General features: G+C 39.7%; 1 protein-coding gene across 1 annotated transcript in view; it reads right to left on the bottom strand.

Annotated features, from left to right (window-relative positions):
• LOC102194467 (protein kinase C-binding protein NELL1) overlaps window positions 1–23,539 on the bottom strand; it is a 304,806-nt gene that overhangs the window by 29,222 nt on the left and 252,045 nt on the right. The window contains exon 15 of the mRNA XM_005744402.1: window positions 10,876–10,971. Coding sequence (XP_005744459.1) covers window positions 10,876–10,971 — 96 coding nt within the window. The remainder of the gene's footprint in view (window positions 1–10,875; window positions 10,972–23,539) is intronic.

The raw sequence follows: 23,539 nt of genomic DNA, 5'->3' as shown, positions 1-23,539 counted from the left end.
ATCCATCAGGTCATGTGGGTTGACTTGTAATTGCAATGTGTCAGGGTGCAATATCCTGCTTCTTGGTAAGTTGGCAAATATGCATATCAATGTCAAGACCCAAGGTTTTCCAGTAGAATAAAATACAGAAAAAATAAAAGAAGATGACAAAAACCTCACATTGTTATCAGTAGGGACAAATATTTCTAGTTTTAAAAGTCTCTTCAAGAGGTTATCTACACTGGGCTTTCTCTCTGAGAAGAGCAGAGTCAGATTTCGTATTACATGCACAACGGTGCTGATTTGATCAAGGTCAAATCACATGCTCTCAACTCCTAATTGAGGTATTGTGCAAGAACAAAGGCACTGATCACAATCTGCTTCAGTTACATGACAAAGTCAGAGTCGGGATAAATGGCCATTGCATCAAGCTCGGTGACAATATGATTGGTTTTAATTTAAAAAAAACCCAAACATACTATGAGCTAGGAGGAAGCAGGTTATAACTGAGGTTTCAGGATCATCAGGAATGATCGAGTGTTTAATATGTTTTAAACTTGCGTTTTTTTTGGCTGAGCAATGAAACATAGTGCCCCAACCTCTCTGCTCAGGCCTCACTACACTTGCCGAACACATTTCTTGGTGAGGCTCGTTCCTACAATGACCTTGCTACGATAACAGAGTCACACGGCGTGTAAAACCCACTGCCTGTCACTCACAGCCAATCACGTATTCTGTGAAATAACAAATGTTTGAGACTGAACGTGTCTCCAGATGTCTCACTTGAATATTTTATATGTTGTTTCTCCTTCTCTCTGTAATGTTTCAGTTTTCTCCTGTCACTGTGTCTTTCAGCAGCCCACCTTGAATTCACTGATGTGACTAAGGAACAAGTTTATTTTCAATTAAATGAAGGAATAAGCTTTGTCTTTCATTTCCTGTTATCTACAAAGCTCGGCCTGTATTTTGACGTCTTTAGTGTACGCATCATATCCTGGTAAATTACTATGAGGCTTGTCAAAAAAGAACAAGTACCTCTAATTCAATTCCTGCCACCCAACACACGCAAACTCCTCAAATGTGTAGGGCTTTGGTTTTCACGATATGCACTAAGCTCATTATTTCCATATTTGACATTGTTGTTGTAAACAGACTCTCAACATCAAGGTGTGAAGAATGAGGAGGACACAAGAAGAACAGCAACAATGGGATAAAAGCTTTACTGCCATCATCACCTTTTCAAAAGCATGTGTGTTAGGACACTATTATTGTGTGTGTGTGTGTGTTTTTAATTCCAGGAAACAGGAAGAAAGAACAAAATGATCACCAACTGACCACTACCCATCTAGACTGCATATTTTTTTGGTCATCTCTGTTATATATATTGTCATGTGGAATGATTTAATTATTATTAGATTGGGTTACAAAATTATTCCAAATGAAAAAATACGATATCAACACTTTTATGGTAAATACAATTATCAAATTCAGACACTAGAGTACAGGCAAGGTCAATTTGAAATGTACTTTATTTTTTATTTTGTTATCAGATTTGTAATTTCACTGTTTTCAACATCTTCACATTTAAAAATGACTGTAAAAATGATTTTCCCCTTGTTGCAGCATGGGAGAAATGTAAGCCTTATTTTTACATGGCAACGTCACATTTGGGTGTGGACACCCGAGCTTCTGAATACGACAACTCAAAAACAGGATTTTGAAATCGATATTCAAGGTGTAGCTTATAGGTGGCTGAGGGGCAGCATAGGCAGCCTCCAATATTTTTATTATTGTCAGTGACAAATGTACAATTTTGGCTGGATGAGGACAGGCTATACTAATAATCAATAATGAAGAGTCAAATTTATGGCTATGTTGTCCTTTGTAAATTTGTATTTGGTTCTCTTGAGGACAAAATCTCCTTAAGCTGTTCCATCCATTTATCCATCCATCCATCCATCTTCCGCTTATCTGGGTCTGGGTTGTGGGGGCAGCAGCCTAAGCAGAGAAGCCTAGACCTCCCTCTCCCCGGCCACCTCCCCAGCTTGTTCGAGGGAACACCAAGGCGTTCCAAGCGTGTCCTGGGTTTGCCCCGGGGCCTTTTGTCCTGCTAAGAATATTTCATCATGTGGCTTTCTTTTTGTTTTCTATGTTGTTGTTCATTTTTGTTTTTAACTTCCCTGTGTTCCCTTTCCCACCTATGTGATTGTTTTTACTCAGTTCACTCATGTCTCATTATCCCCCTCCCTGGTGTGTATATGTAGTCTGTGTTTCTTCATTCCCCTGGCTGCCCTGCCTTTGGTTTTCTCTTACTGTTTTTATTTTGCTAGTTTTTGGATCATTCTTTGTGATCTATTTTACTCCCTAGTTTGTTTATATGGAAAATACAAAAGAAGCCCTCACAGGCAGCACAAAGAGGCAGCTTTGAAATGAACTCTGCCAAAGTGGTTGACGGACTTTCCTGAAAACTTTAAGGCCCAGCAAGTGTTAGCCTCTGTGTGATAGCTTCTGTCTCTTTAAATGTATGTTCTAGAGCAGATCCAAATTTTGGTAAGAGCCTCTTTATTCAGCAACTGGATCTATATCTGTGAAAAGACAGCATCACCTCAAAGTTGGCTGGCTTTGCTTGAGAGTTCCTTAAGAGGTTTACTGGCAATAAATAAATAAATAAACAAAATCCCATAGAAAACAAACATTTGACTTAAGACAAACACACAATCTGTAATAGATAATATTTTACCAAATATCGCCAGCTCATCATATTTGTCTCCATGGCATTCACAGACACATTACCTCTGTGTGAACTGTTGCCCCGGGGAATTGCCCAAATCCTTTGCTATTTCTAGTCAGTGCAGGTTTAGATTTTAGACAGTAAGCAGGGAAGGTAACTTATCCCCTTTAGCAGGTTTTAACAAGAACCTTTTAAACTATGTAATCCTAGCCATAGCTCAGAATTAGCCTGTCCTACAGTTTAGGACCTTTGCTCCATTCCCAAGAAATTTAGACTCTTCTCCCTCACAGAAGCAATTGTAAACAAAGAAAAATCAGGTCTCTGTGGTTGTTTTTATGGGAAGCACACATTATTTAACATGCCATCCATCACCTGCCTAACAAGTTTTTTTATTTAACTATAATAAAACCTGATTTCATTTGCGCACACTCAATATTTCCTGATGCTCAGTACACTAGTTTACAAAGCTATATTGAAGCTCTTGTGTGTCTACAAGTATGCTTTAGTGTGGGAAGCCTTCCATTCTCTTTGTCTGTGGAAGTGAAGTGGACAGATGACCTTGTATGAGTTGCAATATGCTGGAGTACACACATAAATATACCCCATAAATCTTTGTTATAGCTACAAAAAGAAAAAAAGAGCAGACTGCATTTCATGTTTCCTTCTGTTTCCTTCTATTACAATACAAACAAGTTCACTTCTGCCCAGTGTGGATGTTCCCGGTGAGTAATGAGAACTTTATGACAACACAGATTGTGAAGAGCTGTGCACTTTAGCTCAGATAGAAAACTTGGAATTAACCCAAACATACTGTAGTTAAAATAATCCCAAAGCACTTGAGAGAATCCTCTGGCCTCTTGAGCTTTCCATAATTACAGCTATTCCAGCCCTACTAACCTACTAACACAACATCATGGAAAATGTCACATGGCGCATTAACATTAATGTGTCCTTAGACAGAGACGACAACCAGAGTTTGTGTTCATTGCTGCCTGATGGTCCGTGACCAGTAACGGTGCTTAAAGCTAACAGCATGTTGGATTAAGGGAGCAGTGGACTGACCACACAAGAGCTTAGCCTGTCACTTAAAGAACTGCTGTGTTGTAGTTTATATTCTGCAAGCCCGCGGGTTTGAGTAATATAAATTATGTGAACGTAGTGTGACTGCAAGGCTCAATGTAATCCCCGTTCATGCAGACACCACGCTACAATGGCATCAACTATACATCTGCTCTCCAGGGGAACTCCAGGTGAGGTTGGAAATAGCATAATAACAACAACTACTCATCCTTGGTGCTCACAGCTGTCCATGTGTGCACTTCTAAACAAGTTCATGTTCAGGTTACTTTATTTGTACCCGTTGGTAATTAGTTCTGTAGTCGTGAGTCAGCCAACCTAACATGCATAATACACAACAGATGATAAACAAGCATAGCACAAAATACCGAAAACAAGCACTAATAATGATCATGATTTTGAGCATGATGTCACCCATGAAGACACAAAGTTATAATTTGCTCATCGCTTTGCTTGTGACCAGAAACCTTCACCCAAAGGAACTAAAAGTCCCTATGTAAAGGGTGCGAGGCGCTAAGGAAAAATCGAACCTGTCAACCGCTGTAACTGTCTGGTGTACAAGGGTGCAAGGTTCAGCAGTGGTTCAGCAGTCAGCATACTCACCCAATTAAACTGTTAAGTGGTTTAACTTGCTAACTTTACATTGTCCTGTACTGCTACTAATACTGATACTTCTTAACTGTCAGATGTCAGCAATTTGGAAATGGTTGCATTTATTGTAGTTTTTTCTTCTTTTTTCCTGACTTCATTACAGCACACCCAGAAGCCACATTTAAATAAAATCACTGTAGTTATATATTACCTGCATGTGTACAGACTTGTCTTACTTAGATGCCAGCATCTTTTAACCCTAAATGTACCAAAGGCAAAATGTGATTGCTCAGCAATGTCTGGCGATCATGAAGCATTAATTGCCAAAGTTGTTTCCTAAATAACATTTAAGTCTGAATCAATAATTTTGTGAAAACACTCCAGAAAAAGTCCTCATCATGTAATCATTACAGTGATTTATTCAAAATGAGGCTTCAGTATGAATGGCGGGGGTTCAGTTCTAGCTAATTTAACCTAATCCTCATGTGTTGTTTTGAGGTTAATGTAACGTTTAGGAGATATTGGACCATAAACCTTGAATAGTGACACTGGCATGGTTGGTTTTCACCCACAGCTGTTTCTGCTGCTTCTCTTATAAAGTCACACTGTTGACAACAGAAGTTGTCAGCTCTGTTCCAGCAGAACATACTCTAGTACATTACATACTCAAACTATGCTATTTTTGACAATGAAGTTGAATATATATGAAGTGGGAGTTCATTCCTAGGCCGGCTGTTATGTTTTTGACTCCTTTGGTGTAAAGACTTTCAGAAAGTAAAATCAGAGTGGTCCAAATGTGGATCAGTGGCAGCTATGTAAGCCCACTGGAGAAAGACAGGCAGCCCTGAAGAACACATCAACGTGGGAGAAGATGAAAAGATCAGCAGTAAGATCATCTCTTTTCCCGCTGGCTTTATATTTAGATGTTTTCAACCTCTCATTGAGCTACAGTATACAGACGAGTGTCAGTGGAGCAACGTTATTGCACAGAAGGGGAGGGCAACAGAGAGCGAGTTAGGAGTGGCGTCAGAAGATAGAGACAGATGTACATGAGAAACAGAGACAGATACTAAGAGAGTTCAACAGATGGGTAGACAGATTGAGAATGAAATGCAGTGACAGAGAATATGTCATGCACAGAGGTAAAACAAGAACCCTCTGCACTCCTCTTACACGTTGCCTATGGCAAGTCTTCTAGGGGAAACTCCAGCAACCCAGACAGCACTGTAAGGACATGAAAGTATTTTATCTCCATCTTTCCTCCCTACATCCACTGTTTCCATCTTTAAAAAAAATCATTTACAATAGCATATACTTTGAGTTTTGAGGCTGTGAAACGGTCGCAGAGGTGAATGGGGATACAGTTAAAGGAACAAACAGAACTGAAATAGCAATATAATGTTGGAGATCAGAAAATACTTCACTCATTCTGAACAGTGAGATTGCAGCCGACACTTCTCACTCCTCTTGTCATTTACATTTAAGGTGTCTTCACATGGAAGATTAATTTCACAGACTTTAAGAGCTTCTTCAAATGTTTACCGATTCAACTTCAGCCGGAGTTTCAACTCGGAATATTTCTCTTATAAAGAATGGATTCAGAGATAATAATGAGCTTCAGACGCTGCAAACACTGCTTCACAAAAGGAGATTTTGTCAAGTAAGATGTAGTTCTTGAAAGCTGAATACTGGAAAGGCAGACAGCCTTTGAACAAACGTGCTCCAATGTTAATATTAAATGTTTAAAAAAAGTTTTAAAAAAGTAACTAAGCAACTAAGTAATAAAGTAACTAATTACCTTTTTCAGGTAACTTGGCCAACACTGTCTGTGACATTCTGAAGAAACTGGGCCAAAGGACAGTACTCCAACATGATAACAACCCCAAACACACCTCCAAAAAAACCAGTGCCTTGCTAAATAAACTGAGGGTAAAGGTACTTGACTGGCCAAGCATGTCTCCAGACTTAAACCCTATTGAGCATCTGTGGGGCATCCTCAAATGGAAGGTGGAGGAGTGCAAGGGCTCTAACATCCACCAGCTCCATGATGTCATCATGGAGGAGTGGAAGAGGACTGCAGTGTCACCCTGTAAAACTCTAGTGAACTCCATGGCCAACAAAGTTAAGGCAGTGTTGGAAAATAATTGTTGCCAAACATTATTGTAGGGTCTACCTTACAATATAAAATACCTTGAGGCAACTGTTGTTGTGATTTGGCGCTATATAAATAAAAGTGAATTAAATTGAATTAAAAAAAATTGACACTTTGGGCACAATTTGGACATTTTCACTTAAATGGTAAATGGCCTGTATTTATATAGCGCTTTACTAGTCCCTAAGGACCCCAAAGCGCTTTACATATCCAGTCATCCACCCATTCACACACACATTCACACACTGGTGATGACAAGCTACCAGTGTGTGAATGTAGCTTAGGGGAGTACTCACTTTTGTTTCCAATGGTTTAGACAGTAATGGCTGTATGTTGAGCTATTTTAAGGTGACAGCAAATTTACACTGTTATACAAGCTGTATACTAACTACATTGTATCAAAGTGTCATATCTTCAGTGTTGTCCCATGAAAAGATCAAAATATTTTAAAAAATGTGAGGGGTGTACTCACTTTTGTGAGATACTGTATAATATTGCATATAATATTGCATTCTTGGAGAACACGGCTGTGAAGCTTCACTGCCACGTTAATTAACTGATAGATATTTGATGCTGTTAATAGGGGAGTTAATTAGTTTCTGCCTGATTGCCTTTCAAAACATGCCCTGCATGCTAATGACTGCCGATTACCAGATCAATGATTCAAATCTTCAGAGCCAAGAATTACAGGAAATCATAGGTTTTTTTTTCCTCCTTAGCTACAAATTTAAGGGGTTGGAAAATAAGTTAATAATTTAAATGAGACAGGTGGTGACTTTGTTTGCCGTTAACTCACTGAAGATGAAAATCTGAAGCTGAAGATTTGGCTGTGAGAGGAGTAAATTATAAAAAAAAATGTGACTAAAAATGCGATAAAATCTGGAATATATCTCCTGATGCAAAAGCAGCAAGGGTTAATTTAATAATTTTAATCAAACGAATTCCAGAAGAAGGAGCAGTGAATCAAAACTACACTGACTTCAGTCAGGAGAGAAATTTGGGCATAGACGAAGGTATTTTATTTCAAAATGCATTTGTAAAAATTTAAGGATGAATGACATGAACACAAAGTCAAAAAATTCAAGTTAAAGATGGACTGACTCTTTAAGCTCAGAGAACACCACAGGCGAGTGCCAGTGATGGAACATGACAAATATGTAGCACAAAGCTAGAGACTCAAAAGGCCGAAACTGGGACGAAGCAAACTTTACACCCACACAGCTGAGGCTGGTGAGAAAAAAAACAAAACATAAAAAACATTCAAAGGACTGCCAGGTTTTTATAACCTGCAGGTAGAGAACTGTCCTTATTATACAAAGATGAGTCTTTTTTCCCCAAACCTTTTAGATAGAACAAACATTGTTATGCACTCAATTCCAAAGTCACACAATCCAGCAACCACCTTAGTCAATAAAAGCAAGAAGAATTTGTTCCAAATGAGAGCAAAGCTTTTCCCTTTTTTTCTACCGCTTCCTGTTCGGGTACAGTATGTACATGAAATCTGAGATTATTTCATACTGTCTTTATATTTTTTCAGGGATAGTACTTTCAATGGACTTTGCATTTGTTTATGTTTTCTTAATATGAATACTATACGCAGAATCAACTAAAACTTAAAGGACGACCACTGGCGAGCTGCAAATTACCTGCACTGTTTTCACACAGGCACAAATCAGCACTGTTAGACATCACACAGACTTTGTCCTGGGGAGCTGGCAGGTTAAAGACCGTTAAACACTTTCCCCCTTGGACGCTCATTAGCATTGTTGTCAAATGTCTTTATGGGGAAAAGAGTTAAACAGTCTTTAACCTGCCAGCCCCCCAGTACAACGTCTGTGTGATGTCTAATTGTGTTGATTTGTGCCTATTTCAGAACACTGCAAGTAATTTGCATCGCACGAGCGGCCGTCCTATGTCCTACCTCCTGCATGGCTATCCCCCCCAAAAAGAAAAGCCTTCTCACGTGCACCTCCAATAGAACATTTAAATGACTCTACATAGAAAAATTGCATGTTTCAAACAATTCATAATGATATACCTTAACAATCAAACTGTTTTCTTCATACCACTGATGAATGAAACTAAATTAAAAACACTGATTTGATTAACAATTGAATATAATAGAGTCCATAGAGAAACTGAGTAAAGTTCAATATTATAGAGACAAAATTATTCATGGTCAATACACTAAAATGTAGTGAAAATAAATCATGTTTCGGCATTTCGGACCTGCAAGACCTTTCATCCCATTAACCAGCTGTCCATTTCTGCATATCATCGAATGTGTGCCCAGCTACTTCCATATGCTCTTAAAGCCATTCTGTGCTCTTATAGCAGACGATGGATTAAATGTGGAAATTTATATTTCAGTAATTTTATGTAACATCGAAATCAGAGCTGATAAAAAAACATGTTGCAGGCAATATTATTTGAATTTCCGTTTACATTCCTTTTCAGATCTGTGGTTAGGTCATAGAGATGGAAGTTATTCTTTTAGTAGATTCATGATTGTTATGAATTTGAGAGAAAAAAGTGGAGGATCAGTCTGTGTCACACAGTGATGTCTCTCTTTTGTGTAACTTACCTTCCGGTGTCTTTGCAACCCGAGTATCTGTATCTGCATGTAGAAATTTAAGCCTGCCTTACATGTTTAATGAGGTCCAGACTTTAAGCTGTGGTACAGCGTATAGATGTATGACACAGCACAGTCCCCTTTCTCTCTAAACCTGGAAACACGTCTTGCCTCCTCTTGTTTGAACAAATGATTGGATGCTACACAGGTGTGTACTGAGACATTTGGCTCATAAAGTGTATGTTTTTTGTTTTGTTTTTTTCATTTGATTCACAATCTTCAGGGAGTATCTGAGAATGATGTTTGACCAAACAGTAAGGGTATACTCTGGATCAGAGCATCGCAGGGAGAGACGTGTCCTAAAAGAACATGGGATCGATTTTTAAGCTGGAAACAGCAGACTGGTCGTCACCAGGGGAGACCCAGTGCAGGAAACAAATTAAGCCTTATGAACATTTGAAATCAAACCAATAGTGTCTCTGTCTTTCATGATTTCAAGCACGATACCTTTCTTTCTTGTCTGGTCTTGAAACTTTTATTTTTAATTGATTGGTTATCCTCATGAGTAGCTGACTACAGTTTGGAGCCTTCAGAGTTAGGCTGCTTTCTGAGATCAGACTTGGAATGAGTTAAATTATCATGCCCATAGATTTTTCCCTCCTAATGAAGATGTGCTATACAGCCTAATTAAGTCTGATCAGTTCAATATGCACAGTGTGGATTTAATTTCAAGACACTGGTGCTGGTCTAAAATGTGTGATGAAGATAACACACACACAAAATAAAACAGCAAAGAGAATCTTCCTCTGCATTACACTTACATATTAGGAGGCTGACTGACAGCAGCACAAATGATGTATTCAATATGTAAAAATATGAAGGTTTTGTCTGACCTATCTAAAGAGAAACCATGGCAACATGCTACAAATAGCTGACCCGTGACTCCTGTGCTCCATGTGAGCAGGTTGATCACTTCAGCGAAATTAGACCACAGAGACGGGAGGTTTAATGGCATAGGGGAGGATGGGACAGGAGCGAGAGGAAGACAGAGGTTGTGTAAGTAGAGATAGATGGACAAGAGAGGTAAAGGAGTAAGCTAATAGGAATAAAAAGAACAAGGGGAAAGCAAGAACAGAATCTGGGGAGAAAATGGAAGGGGGGGTAAAAAGAAAGACAAGGACAAGGGTGGAGGAGGAAAGGAGAAAATGAGCAAGCAGAGGAGGGCCAAGAAGAGGTCAGGGAAGGAGGGCAGAGGATGAAAGGAAGCAAAAGAGGTAAAGAGAAGTAGCTTATAAAACTGGAAAAAGACATAAGGAAGGAGAAACGAGAGAAGTTAGAAGACAAAGGAGGAGAAAATGAAAAGAAAGAAAAGAAAGGAGGAAGGACAACTGGGGGAAATGATGGGGAGAGTAAAAAAGGAGAGGGAGAAAGGAAGAAGGTGGAAGGAAGGAGAAGAGGAAGGTAGGGAACAATTAGCTGACTCTTTCTATGACTCTCTTGGGAGCTTCAATCTCTGCAGTGTCCAATTTAAACAACACTTTAAAGCCAGAGCATGAAAATGTGTGTGTGTGTGTGTGTGTAGGTGTGTGTAGGTGTGTGTAGGTGTGTAGAGTGAAGTAGGAAAAGAAAACATCTAATGACCATCCTGCCGATGTCATTCCTGAAAGTCAATAAAAACAACGTGATGCTCGTGTCAGATTTTAATTGGGACAGACGGCTGAACAAACTGGACAGATGAGAGGTGTGGGGTCAGGTGATGTCCTCAGGTCTTACCTGTCTCACAGCGGTGTCCCGTGAATCCCGAGGGACAGACACACGTGTTGGGAGACACACAGGTCCCGCCGCTTCGGCATCCCTCCTCACAGAAGGCTAGAAAGAGAAACCAAAAATGTATTAGTTCAGTTTTTTGTGTTTTCCCCCCTCTGTGACCCGAATAGCACAGCCACAGAAAAGCCTTTGAAATCCTGCGGTTTTTGTGATGTTGTAAAAGCATTACACGCTACAAAAAGCTCCCCTGACTATCTTTACAAGATGCGTTAACAGTTTTGGGAGGGACTACTCACGCTCACCATTCACACGGGCTTAGAAATGGTGGTTTTTATGCTGCAGTGTTTGTTCATTATAAAGAAGACAAAAAAAAGACAGATCAAAACTGTAACCTTGCCTCAGATTTATATCTGAGAGAAAAGTGTGCTTTCAAGTGGTCATGTAAAAGGCAGCTAATTTATAAAGCTGTAAAACTATCAAATTTCTGGGAGGATGGCTGAACATTGTGTTGCCTTTTAAGGAGAAAGTTGCATTTTTTTGCAATTTGTTACGAGCAACGGATAAATGACTGTCTTTTGCCTTTTAAGCTTTACAGCACATTTACTGTACAGTTCAGAAAATCAGACCAAGTTAGCGACTGAGGAAAGTGAAACACGTTTAAAGAACCAGTAACCAGATGGCACTAAAAATTCTACTGTATCCTTCAGTGGATGCATGCACTTTTACTGACTATTGGACAGCAAAGGGACAAAATGCAGCAAGGAAAATATGTGTTCTTATTATGTGCGACTAGCAAATGGGGCCGATTTCACGTTAGCACATCTATCTATTAACATAACAGCAGGAACACTTTACAGTTTCAACCACTCACACACATGGCAACTGTGCAAGGAGCTGACCTGAACATCAGGATGAGATCTGTGTCAAGGACAACCTGCAGCACCACCTGAGCTGCTGTTGTTCCTCAATGTGATAAAATCCTAGCACGTACTGAATTTCTGCCTCACTTCTTTTTTTTTGTGCTTGGTCATTATGATAACTTTTCCACCACGGTGCCAAGCAAGAATATAACACAAGTGCTTACATGCAAACTCTGATCATTTGCCAGTGCCCTGCAAAAAGATTGACACGACTGTTTCAAAAAAGCCCTGCTTGAATACTATAATTTCTTTAGATGTATAACACATTTTGGGGTCAACTTGAAAGAAAAGCAGACGTGAAATAGGAAAGTGAAGTCAGAGGCTTAACGTGACATGATATTTGGCAGCAAACTATAATGCTATGTTTATAATCCCCATATATGAGTATCATAAAACAAAGGCAGTAGGATTTTAAGTATAGTTTTAAAGATAAAAGAGATTTTATAAGAATTTTGACCTCATTTGACCTTGGACAAGACACAGAGGTCCAAAGTAACGTGACATTTATTATCCCCATAAATCATTCCCTATATGCCTATATGTTATCAAAACCAAAGAAGATTATATATATGATTATTACGGTATTATATTATTGTTGGCCTTAAGATCATGTATTTACCTTGAAGGAAAGGTCAGAGGTCAAATTTGACATCATATTTAAAATCTTTACATTGGTTCTTTCTATATGTTGGCAACACATACAAGTTATAAGGCTTTTTAAGTTGACCCTGAAGACCTTGATGGATGCATGTCAAATTTTAATAGATTTACTAATATGACCCCACTCTACACCCCTACAAAGTTTCATCAGAATTTCCTTTAAAACTTTTTGAGCTATTGCATTTACAGATTACCAGTGACACGCAAAGACTACAAAAACACAACCTCCTTGACAGACGTCATAAGTTGCTGACACTTATTAAAGATATATGCAAACGTTTTACCTTCATTTAAGTTTGCGTCAGTTAAGGCAGCTTGTTCATTGTGAGGTCACAGCACTTTGAATGACTTGATTTTTCAGAGCGAGTCATACTAAATGAATTTGTTAATTATGCCATAAACGCCAGTTGAACTAATTCATTTAGTACTGCTTACTGGCACTCACAATGAACAGGTTGCCTGCTTTAGCTATCTGAAGTAAACTGTTCTTAGTTTTTCTAATGCAGTGAGGTTGCATTTGTTTTAGATACTGGTAGCTTATTAGATTTTACAGTTCTTCCTGGCCTATACTGATAATATGGCGTTGTTTTCCATGAAAGGTCAGTACTGATTAGATGGCCTACTGTGGTCTGGGGTTATGTGGCGAGGCAATGTGAGAATTCATTGGTGTTCTGCTGGTGTAGCTGATTCAGTTCAAATGAATTGAGTTTGGTCCAGGATGCTATTTGCTGGAATGCAATCACAGCTATCATCAGATGTTTTAGCCTTTTATTAGATTTTTTTTTAATAATAAACCACCAGCATTTGTAAACAGTGATCAGTGGATTGAAAATTAATTCTTGGCCTAATTAATTCTTGGCCTAATTAATTCTTGGTATATATCAGGGTAAATTCCTGATTAATATTAGTATAACACTATCACAGGGTTTAAAAGAGAATCATTTTTTCACTAACACTAGAGGTCATCGGTCTGCAAACCATGTCCACAAGGAAGAATCTAAAATAATTAAAGTAACTGCTCCTCATTTAGCAGTGATTTGGAAATCTCTCATGTGAGTGCATGTGTTCCCAACATTCTTACAGCCTTTTCCTAGAAGCAGGCTAGCAGCGGAAATGGCTGTATTTTGTTCAACGAGTGTACACACTGTGAAGCACCAACACAAAGGAGAAGAGTATGTCTGAGGAGCGCTGGCAGAGAAATATCCTCCACAAAACAGATGTAAAGGGTGGGTGCAGGGAGAGAGGACAGTTAGTCAGTGCTTAAAGCGAGGATTAAACCAAAAAAGAGGGCAGACTTAATTGAGCAAGTTCATTAAGTATTTCTAAGCTTAATTAATGACACGATTAAAAAGATGAGCCTTAATGGGCAGAAAAAAAATCTATTTAAAGTCACAGACATAGGGTATGTGAGTGTAATATCTGTGTGTAATCTGTGCAGCAGCTTGTCTCCATTTGGTTTATGAATACACAGAAAGCTCATTTGTCAGCACAAATGATCAACCCAGTGTTGGCCTAAATATACAAACAAATGCAGCAAATAAATAAAAGTAGATTCTACTGCCAGAAGCTATTAATCTGGTTGCACTATTTAAGAAGTTCTATCAGGCCCTCATTAGTGGCCTGATCGCCTCTGTACTAATAAACCTCACACTTAAAAATTAATTACACTTATATTGACTCAATCTATCTCCAACTCTAATTATCATTTCACCGCCATCAGCATAATGCCGCCTGCCTGTCGAACTAATGACTTCCAAAGATGAGGGGGCTTCACTGGGAGTGGGCGTGCTGTATGACTGAAGGCAGTAGTTTTCTTTCCAAAACACAAGCCTCGGTTTCAAGTTGCCTCCAGTATTTTAATTCCTGTCAAGAAATAGCTGGATGAATTAAGCCAACACTAAAACTTTTAATCCAGAACTTTTGCTCATGCTTACTGGTAATAGTGTGTTAATGAGTAAATGGGTGGAATCCAGTCCAACAGCTGAATGAAAATGTGAAAAAAACCTATTGGACTTTCTTTAAAAAAAAAGCCTTTAAGCAGGACTGATAAAGTTAAATATACTGTAATAAACCGATATTATAACAAGAATAAGATTAGTGTAAGATTTTGCTGTCTTGAGTGAAACACAGTACCAGCCCCCCAAAATTAAAGCAATACCTGTCAGTGATTCCCATTTAAAACAATGCAGTATAATAAAATGAGAAACCTCTGAGGCTGAAAAATTAAGTTGCTATGCAATTGCTGAAAACTACACTTCATCAAGTGACTACTTGAGGCACTAAATGTGACTCAATTACCATAAAGTACGTGTTAGAGCGGCCACTTTTAGAGCACATGTTTATAGCCTATTATTAAAAAAACTGTTACAGTCTCTACAGCTAATTATTTGCCTGTTCATGGCAGCTGTATGGAAAGTGAACATTTACACAATTCACCCCTTTTAATTATATTGAGGCTTAACGTTATGTATAATTAAGAACACATCAGCTTTTCAGTGACAGGTGGGTGTGGTTTCATCTTCGGTATACTGGAGTGCTAAAAGACAGGACTTGGCTGTATACTTTTCTCTGGAGGTACATCTTGCTCTAGGCCAGTGGCTCCCAAACTTTTTTTGCTGGGCCCCCCTTTGTCTTACAAGAAAAATGTCCCCCCCGCGCACGCACGCACGCACGCACACGCACTAACACATCCTCCAACCACACACACCCATATTTTGCTCCATTGCGGTTTATTTTACACCTCAAACATTTAGTAAAACAATTAAGCAAATACAAGTAATCTGCAATAAATTACAGGTAGTAATAAAATAAACTACTAAATCTTTTACGGTACGTCCACACCTACACAGGTATTTTTGAAAAAAGCTGTTTCGTCCACACGCAAACGGCGTTTCGAATCACCGGAAACTGAGATTTTTAAAACGCCTTTTTTGCGTTTACGTGTGGACGAGGAATACAGAGTTCGTCACACAACGTCAAAGGTATGTGCCCTTTTTCACGTCACGCTGTGCACCACGTTATTGTTTACATGAGATGAATTGCAGAATGGCAGATAGAGACAAAATAATGTTAATCTGACTATCTGCAGGTTTTACACGCAGTTACTGTCCCTCCCATTAGAAAGGCAGAGGCGTCACGGTGTGATTATTTTACGTGTAGTTGCTTTTTTTTCTGTGTAATAATATTCAACATTGCTATCAATACATTTTTCAAAAAATGCCTCTCTGTGCAAAATGGGTTTAAAAACATAAACAACTGTGGGATATTGTTTGTTGGTGATTTAGACAGGGGGAACAAATCGTGGCAGGATCAGCCTGATGTTATTTGTATCCTGCTGTAACTTTATTGTATAAAGAGCTAACATCTCTAAAATGTCAGGAGTATTTAGTCATTACAAGAAGTGTTTGTGAACTAAAGATCAAGAATGTGGGATACTGTTTGTCCATGATTTGAAGAGCCCAGCACTGCTCCCAACGAAGAGAAAATCAATTCTGCAGGGGCGACCTTGGCACTTGTGCAGGTGAAACCAAAGGGCAGACATGCTTCACCATATTTTCTAGTCTTTGGCTTAGAATGAAGTTGGTTTGGAAACATATTCAGCGATGCTTCCTCTCCTGCTTTGCGTTTCTGTGGGCGCCCCGTGCTAGCAGTATCCAAGCGTTTTGTTTTTTCCTTTTCATACTGCCCCCCCTGCCATGGCTCTGCGCCCCCCTAGGGGGCGGGCCCCACACTTTGGGAAGGTCTACTCGAGGCCTTTTTTTTTTCATTTGCCCTGATAGATCTTGTGGTGTGGAGGCGTTCTTTGAGATGAGAAGAAAGTTGTTTACAGCTCTTGTTGTTTTTCTACATGCACCATACATATAATGTCTGGTACTGATGGTTTTCCATTTCCGAATAAGATTGAGAAAAGAATAGCAATGTGTCGCTCTTGTTCAACAAACAGCAGGGAACATCCCATTTCAATGGAATGGCACCATATAGAAGACAAAGAAGAGCAGTAGAATTGTATTGTACCCTGTGCCACCTCCTTAGATTGTGGTTGCAGAAAGTGATTCCCCTTTCCTCCCTTCTGACACCAAAACCTTATATTTACTGTTTGAAGGTTCAGTTCTCAAGCCTCTAAAACTCAAGTCTCACTGCTGGCTTATACAAAGTATCTCACCAACACTTCACCTCTTTCCATAATCTTTCTCCCTCCTCCCCCCTTCCTTTTTTAAAAAACATTCAATAAATTCTTCTTTTTTTTCCACTTTTCCACCTCTCCAGCTCTTCCCTTAATTGCCTCCTCTACATTTCATTATGAGAACCCACCACAGCGACAAATAGACTGACCCAGAGCTCCAAGAAAGAAAGTGCCCTCCTTTAATAGTAAGTCTCTTGACCTCCTGCTAAACTATCTCATTGCTTAACTGAGCCTGTTGCTGACTCGTGACTTCTCAAGACATGCTTATACCCACAGATTTGCTATTTGAGTTTCCCATTACAGGCCTAGATTGCTTTCCAGTGGGTGGCAAGAATGAAATCATTCCACTCTGTGCCGTGGCTAACAGTCATATTCACGGTCGTTGGGTGTCCAAGGTTCCATCTCTGAATTAGGAGCAGGAATATCGTTGAGAAAGATGAATGCTCGACAAATTCAAGTAGGTGTGAAAGGGGAAAGGCGAGCTTTGGAATTCTATGCCAGAAAAATCAAAACTGATAAGAACATTGTTAGCCTTTTGATAATGAAGTCATAGTAAGAAATTGCTAAATAATTATCAAATTTGAAATATCTAATTTTCAGTACTTTTAATTTTGCATGCTGCAATGCCACATGTAAAGAGAAAGAGAAAATAATTATATAATCATGCAACACAGGGCCTATGATCTGTGCCTGTGCCTCTTCAGATCCCTGAAGATGAGTTGGACTGTGCTCCAATCATCCATTGCCCTTCGTCAGATGGGTGGGCAGGGGTGGGTATACTTGTATCCCCTTAGTTTGCTGCCTATATTTTGGGGTGTTCCCAACTGGATGGGAGGGTTGCTTCCCTAACCTTTAGGTGGGGTAATTGGCTCTGGCTCCTGTTCTGTCATTTACGCTTATGTGGAGAATGACAGTTCAGAGAACCCTGCCTTCTTGGATTTACCGAGTAGGGCACTGGAGAGTACTCCACTGGGAGACTTGTGTTGGAGACACACACACAGGCCATAATATCGAGACCTGGAAGGGCGCAATTGAGAAAAACAGCCTGTTTGATGTAGTCTCCAGTGTTGTTTTATTATTGTGCCTTTGTGCCAATCACAGTTTGTCCATAAGGGACACCTGATCAAGCATCAGGGTGTTTGTAAGTGCATTTGAGACCAGGACACCTTAGTGCAGGTCAATCACTAATTTTGCATTTTCCCCCAGAGAACTGCCAACACTGGATATTCTTCAGATTTGCGGCCACAAGCTTTGGACATTCGGGTGAAGTGAGGAAATGAGCTACCAACTGATCACCTGAGTTGGATATCAACTGAGATGTATCAGTTGGTGGGGGAGGATAGTGGACTTAGAGAGGTTGTGCTGGGAGCATCTGGTGCGGGTCCTGGTGAGCACTTCAATTCCCACCTCCAGCAGAAGTTCAATAAAATTTCAAGTGAGGCTGGGACTATTGAGACTCAATGGACAATGTTCTGGATCTCCATCTTAACCAAAGGGTGGTTGTGACACAATACATGATGCAACATACCACTCATCAAGTTTAAGGAATAATGACATCACATACATTATTGATTATTAAAGACTATTAATTATATTTTAAGTTTTTAAGGGTAATTAAACACATTTTTTTTCAAGATCGTTACCAAAAAAGGGCCTTAGAAGTAAAATCTTTCTTTTTACAGTTGGTTCAGTTAGCCACAGCTTCCAATCCACCTTATTCCTAGCATCCTCTTCAAAGATGTTGAACAGCTCTGGTCTGCAGCAATCAATCTATGCCCTGAAAGTTTTAAATGTAAACCTTAGTCTCCACTCGCAGATCCTTTCATATCTTCCAACAGGTGCTGATATCACAGAGGGAAAGAGATTATGCACAATATAAAGGAGCCTTCTTGAAAACAACATCTATTAGTTCTGACAGAGGAACGCAGGGGTATCCAGATAATGGAGGCTCAACATCTTCTTCTATATTCTCTCTCTTCAACATCCTTCATCTCATAGGAAGAAAAATGCCTCCTCCCTCTTTCTCCTGCTGCAGTGTGTGTGTGTGTGTCTGTCTGTCTGTCTTGCTTCCATTGATATGAATGCACAGCAGCAGGCTTAAATGCAGAGTTAGAAGTCCACTGGCAGCTTGCAAGGAAGTGCTGAGCAGGCCAAAAATGCAGCTAAGAAGGAATTAATGCCAATCCATTTACTCATACAAATGCCTCACTTTACTATGCATCAGAGTAACAGTAGTTCACCCTTGGCTGTACTCTCTGTTGGGCATTTACTGAACATCACAGATAATGACTGCACTTACAAGACAATAAGGACTTGCGCCAGGCAGTCGGCATGGATTAAAGACACATTAAGGGAGATTTTTACTGCCATAATGTATCTGCAGAGGGTTGAAGGGGTGGTTGATCAATACTGCTGACACAACACTTAATTCTGCCAGGTGGTTCAGGAGATTCCACGCTCTGGAACGAGCCTTCTCACATTTCAGAATGCTCAGGGCTGGAGGAGTGTGAAAGATGCAGGTAAGTGACCAGCGATTTTAGGGAAACTTACAAAGCAGTTTTGGGGAAGGCAGGGGGGACCTGTTACTATCTCACTGTGGATGTTGGGACGGTGAAAAGAAAGTCAGATACTTTCATTCACAATCATCATTACAAGCACGGCCTGATTAACCTTTCATTTCAGGCTTTCATTTAAGTGCACCTGTGAACACATGGCTAAAGTGTTTGAGCAAAGACAGTTTGAAAGGTTGCCTGCAGAAGCAGATGGCAGCAGAGGTGCCATTTGTTTATTCATCAGACGAGCAAAGAAAAAAAACAAAACAAAAAGCAAAAAACCAAACCTCAAGCAAACTGACAAAGTTTTTTTTTTGCCACATTTTCTAGATGTAAAGCAGCTGTCAGCGCTTAAATGCTCCCCTGGGATTCTTGGTTTTCACTTTAAAAGCATTCAACGCACTGTGTTCTCTCTCCAGGCAATACACTTCAGGCGCAGAAATACAACTCCATTTTCTTGTGTACACAGATATCCATTACCGCACGAGTCTGCTTGATGCCACTATAAAATGAGCGGGTCTTTTACCCAAGATGCACGTCCACTTCCAGTCAAGCCTAATCCAGAGTCACACTTTTATAATATCCAAAAATAAGAGAGTGCTGTGAAAATATTTGCATTTGCTTTACCTTACACTCAGCTTTATACATGTACCTGATGAGCTGCTGGGTTATGTACTCAGATTGAATAAGTATAAAAATGATATGCTCTTGTAATGGGTTTAAGTATGGATATAACTAATTATAGTACTTCTAAATGGGAAGAGTCAATTGAAATGAGAAAAAAAGCTACAGGATATGAGATCTGAAAGTTAATCCCACAAAAGTGCTTATTTGAGACTAGAACAGACTAAGACGGTTGGGTATAATGCGAATAGTTAGTCAGGCTTGTGCAGACACATCTCCAGACGGATGTTAGCGTCGCTGTGTCTCTGCCGGATTTTTAAATGAGCCAACGTTTGCTAAGAAATTAACAGGTGACGCTGTGTTGGTGTTGTCTTTTTAGCTCATTTCCACTTCTTACGAGTGGCTCAGAAACACACAGAAAGCTTTAAGCTTGTATTTAAAGCTGGGTTTTTAACATCCTTTTGTGTGGGTGAATACATTTATTAGGTACTGGCATAAAATTATGAAACTTATGTGCGATTCTTTAGGATGACAACAAAGCCGGCAATTAGTATCAGTAATATTTTTTTATCTGCTTAGATGCTAGTGTGGGCGTAGTGATGACTGTATATTTACTTTATTTTTAAGTAGAAGCATAGTGCAATATGAAGTTTGGGGAATACAAATAATAAGCATGGTAAGAGAATTATCTCTGTTGTGTGAGTTTTGTCTGTTATACAGTTTGCTAAGTATTAAAAAAATGCTATTGCTGAATACTGAATAAGTGAATAAGAAGCAAATAAAAATAGAAATATATTCAACTCACTGTCTGTGTTTCAACTGAATCAGTGTGTGGCAAACATTAACTGTCAGTTCACGCCATGTCTGGATGATTTTATCTATTTTCATCTGCTGAAGAGTCATGGGGGCATGAACCTATCAGCACAGTGAGGGGGAGGGGAGGGGTGAGGAGCAGGGACGCCCTTGGCAGCTGGATGTGAGGAGCTTTCATAACAGAGGGCGGCACGGGATGTGCGACTCCCTGTATCTGAATCCATTACTGACACACACAGGTAGGCAGCTGACACCACTGTTTTCTCCAACCTCTGCTGCTGCCTCTGCCTCGCTGATAACATGACGCTTACTGCTGAGAGGCGAGATGTAGTGGCGGAATTACCCATGACCCATGCTGCTGGAAGCTGGAGGAGGGATGCATATCATATAGTGATGAATTCGATTTCACACGGAGGGTTGTGTTTAAAAAATTTCACTTATTTCAAACATGGCATTTTTTTTCTCTCCTCTTTGTTTACATAACAACAAAAACAGACACTTCGCACTATAAGATCATTTCTTTTTTAAGTCCCACTCTTTCACAACACCAGAAACATCAAACACACAAACTGATCAGTTTGAGATATGAGTCTTCATCTTCACTGAAATCCTGAGGTAGTATCCACAGTAGACTACGATCATTGGTTTTAAAAAGGTATATACATGAGAAAATTATGCTGTCCCTAAGAGAAATGAGATGAAATCCTGTACTTAGAATGCTGTGCAAAACTCTAGAGCCACTCCTTATTTCTTAACATTTTGTAGGAAAATAGGTAATAGCTGCAGTGGTTTATTGAAAAGTGCAAAATGAATGGAAGCGCGTTATATATAAAATTCAGCAGTGGATCAAATAATTCCCTCTTCTTTGGATTATGGGTGCCTTCTTTACTATTCTTTGCCAAGATGAGCACACATGGCTTGAGGTCTGGGTTTTGGGGAAGCCCAGTCCTCATAGCTCACTGTTTCCAGTGAGCTATGAGGACTATAAGGAATGCTATTGTTCCATTGCATTCCTTATATCCTGGTATGCTTTTACTGCATTGGCAATGTATTTATGATCACTGTCATGCTGAAAAATGAAACTGTTGCCAATCATGGTGGTTTAGATGGATGGTGGATGGTTTTCACATGGTGCTGCATGGTCAGTCTGATGGTACTTTTCCCAACGTGAGTGGCTGAAATGGAACCCCAAACCATGATAGAGCCTCCACTCTGTTTTATGGCTCAAGGCTGCTGTGTGTCGGTCTGGATGCCTTCTGTACATAATGAAAATGATTTGAACCAAAAATTTCCAACTGATTCTATTTTCACACCAACTGGAAACAGTGAGCTATGAGGACTGGACTGAAAGTGAGTAAAAAGCAGTCCAAGGAAAAACTCAGAAAGAGCTTAAGAAAGCCTGGAGAAATACTGCTAAAGACCACTTAACAAAAATGACAGGCAAGTCTGACTGCTTCAAAGGAAGATATTAAGAAAGAAAGTGTTTTGCACAGTAGTAGTAGTAGTAGCAACTAGTTATGAGGATTAAAAAAAAGAAAGAAAAGAAAAAAAGGTGGGAAAAATAAGACCTCGCAAAAAAATTAATAAACAAATTTCAACCTAGGCGTTTGTACTTCAGGGACAGCTTATTGCAAAATCTTGACACTATGGAGGTTTGCATGGCATCATTACTTTACAGTTGTTGTACAAAAAAAGGTTTTAAAATTGAAATCTGTGAATTGTGAGGGGGCCAGGAGGGACTCACTTTGTCACGGTTTGCGGGGCAAGTCGTGTGTAAATTATTAAAGGACCCAAAGTGCTAGCACAGCTTAAGATGAGAGTGAGCTTTATTGAGGAGGACAGCAATCAACAAAAGGCGAGGGTGGCAAGAACAGAACTGACAAAACCTAAACTGGGAAAACTAAGAATAAAGCTAACCTGAAACCTTGAGACACAAACGGAGGTGCAGGGAGCCATCGATAGATGCAGGGGAACCAGAGAGGGCGACAACGCACACCAGAAAACACCAAATAACACAGACGAACCAGCAATGCCCATGAGAAAACACAGGGCTTAAATATACACAGGGCAATCAGGGAATGGGAAACAGGAGGGAGACACGGCTGGGAGTAATTGGACATAACGAGACAAGGGGAAGCGAAACCAGAAACACTGATGGGAGACGCAGACCTACAAAATAAAACAGGAACTCACACATGCAAAGACACAGACTGAGAAACATGGACTTTACACAGAGGAAAACACAGACAGAAATGACGAAACATTAAACTGAGGAAGAACACAACCAAAAACCAAAATATATCACAACAATACACAAAACAAAACACAAAACGCTTGATCGAAGACCCAGGATCATGACACACGTGCTGATTTTCATTGACTGACCCATATGGAAGGAAAATCAAGGGAAACTTTAGTTATTAAACTGTCAGTTGTAACTTTTTTTTGTAGCACTGCTGAGCCATTTCCAACTCCATCCTACTGTACTCACTCGTGAAGTAAAATCAGTTTCAATACGTATGGGACTTTTCTGTACTTCCCGCATCTTTATCGTCACTCCCCAAAAACTGGTTTGGAAAACTTGAATAAGCTGTAGTTCTGTAGACAGAACAGTGTATCTGTATCTCTCCGCTGACTCACCACGAATACGCTGAAGATGATAACAAGCAAAAAGTCTTACTGAGTAGTAGGCCTATCATCCTGACAGCACGTGGAATAGACAGATGATGGATTAGCAATGGGAAGCAGATGATAAGACAAGAACGAGGAGAAATAAGATGATTGAAGCGACAGCTTAGAAATCTGCACTGAAACAGACTGTGAATGAGACACTGATTTGGGTGTGTGTGTGTGTGTGTGTGTGTGTGTGTGTGTGTGTGTGTGTGTGTGTGTGTGTGTGTGTGTGTGTGTGTGTGTGT

The sequence above is a fragment of the Pundamilia nyererei genome, unplaced genomic scaffold, assembly GCF_000239375.1.
Source record: "Pundamilia nyererei isolate P.nyererei 1_Seehausen unplaced genomic scaffold, PunNye1.0 scaffold00143, whole genome shotgun sequence".
NCBI lineage: Eukaryota > Metazoa > Chordata > Actinopteri > Cichliformes > Cichlidae > Pundamilia > Pundamilia nyererei.
The sequence above is the reverse complement of the archived record's forward strand: the minus strand, read 5'-3'. Positions and strand labels throughout refer to the sequence as shown.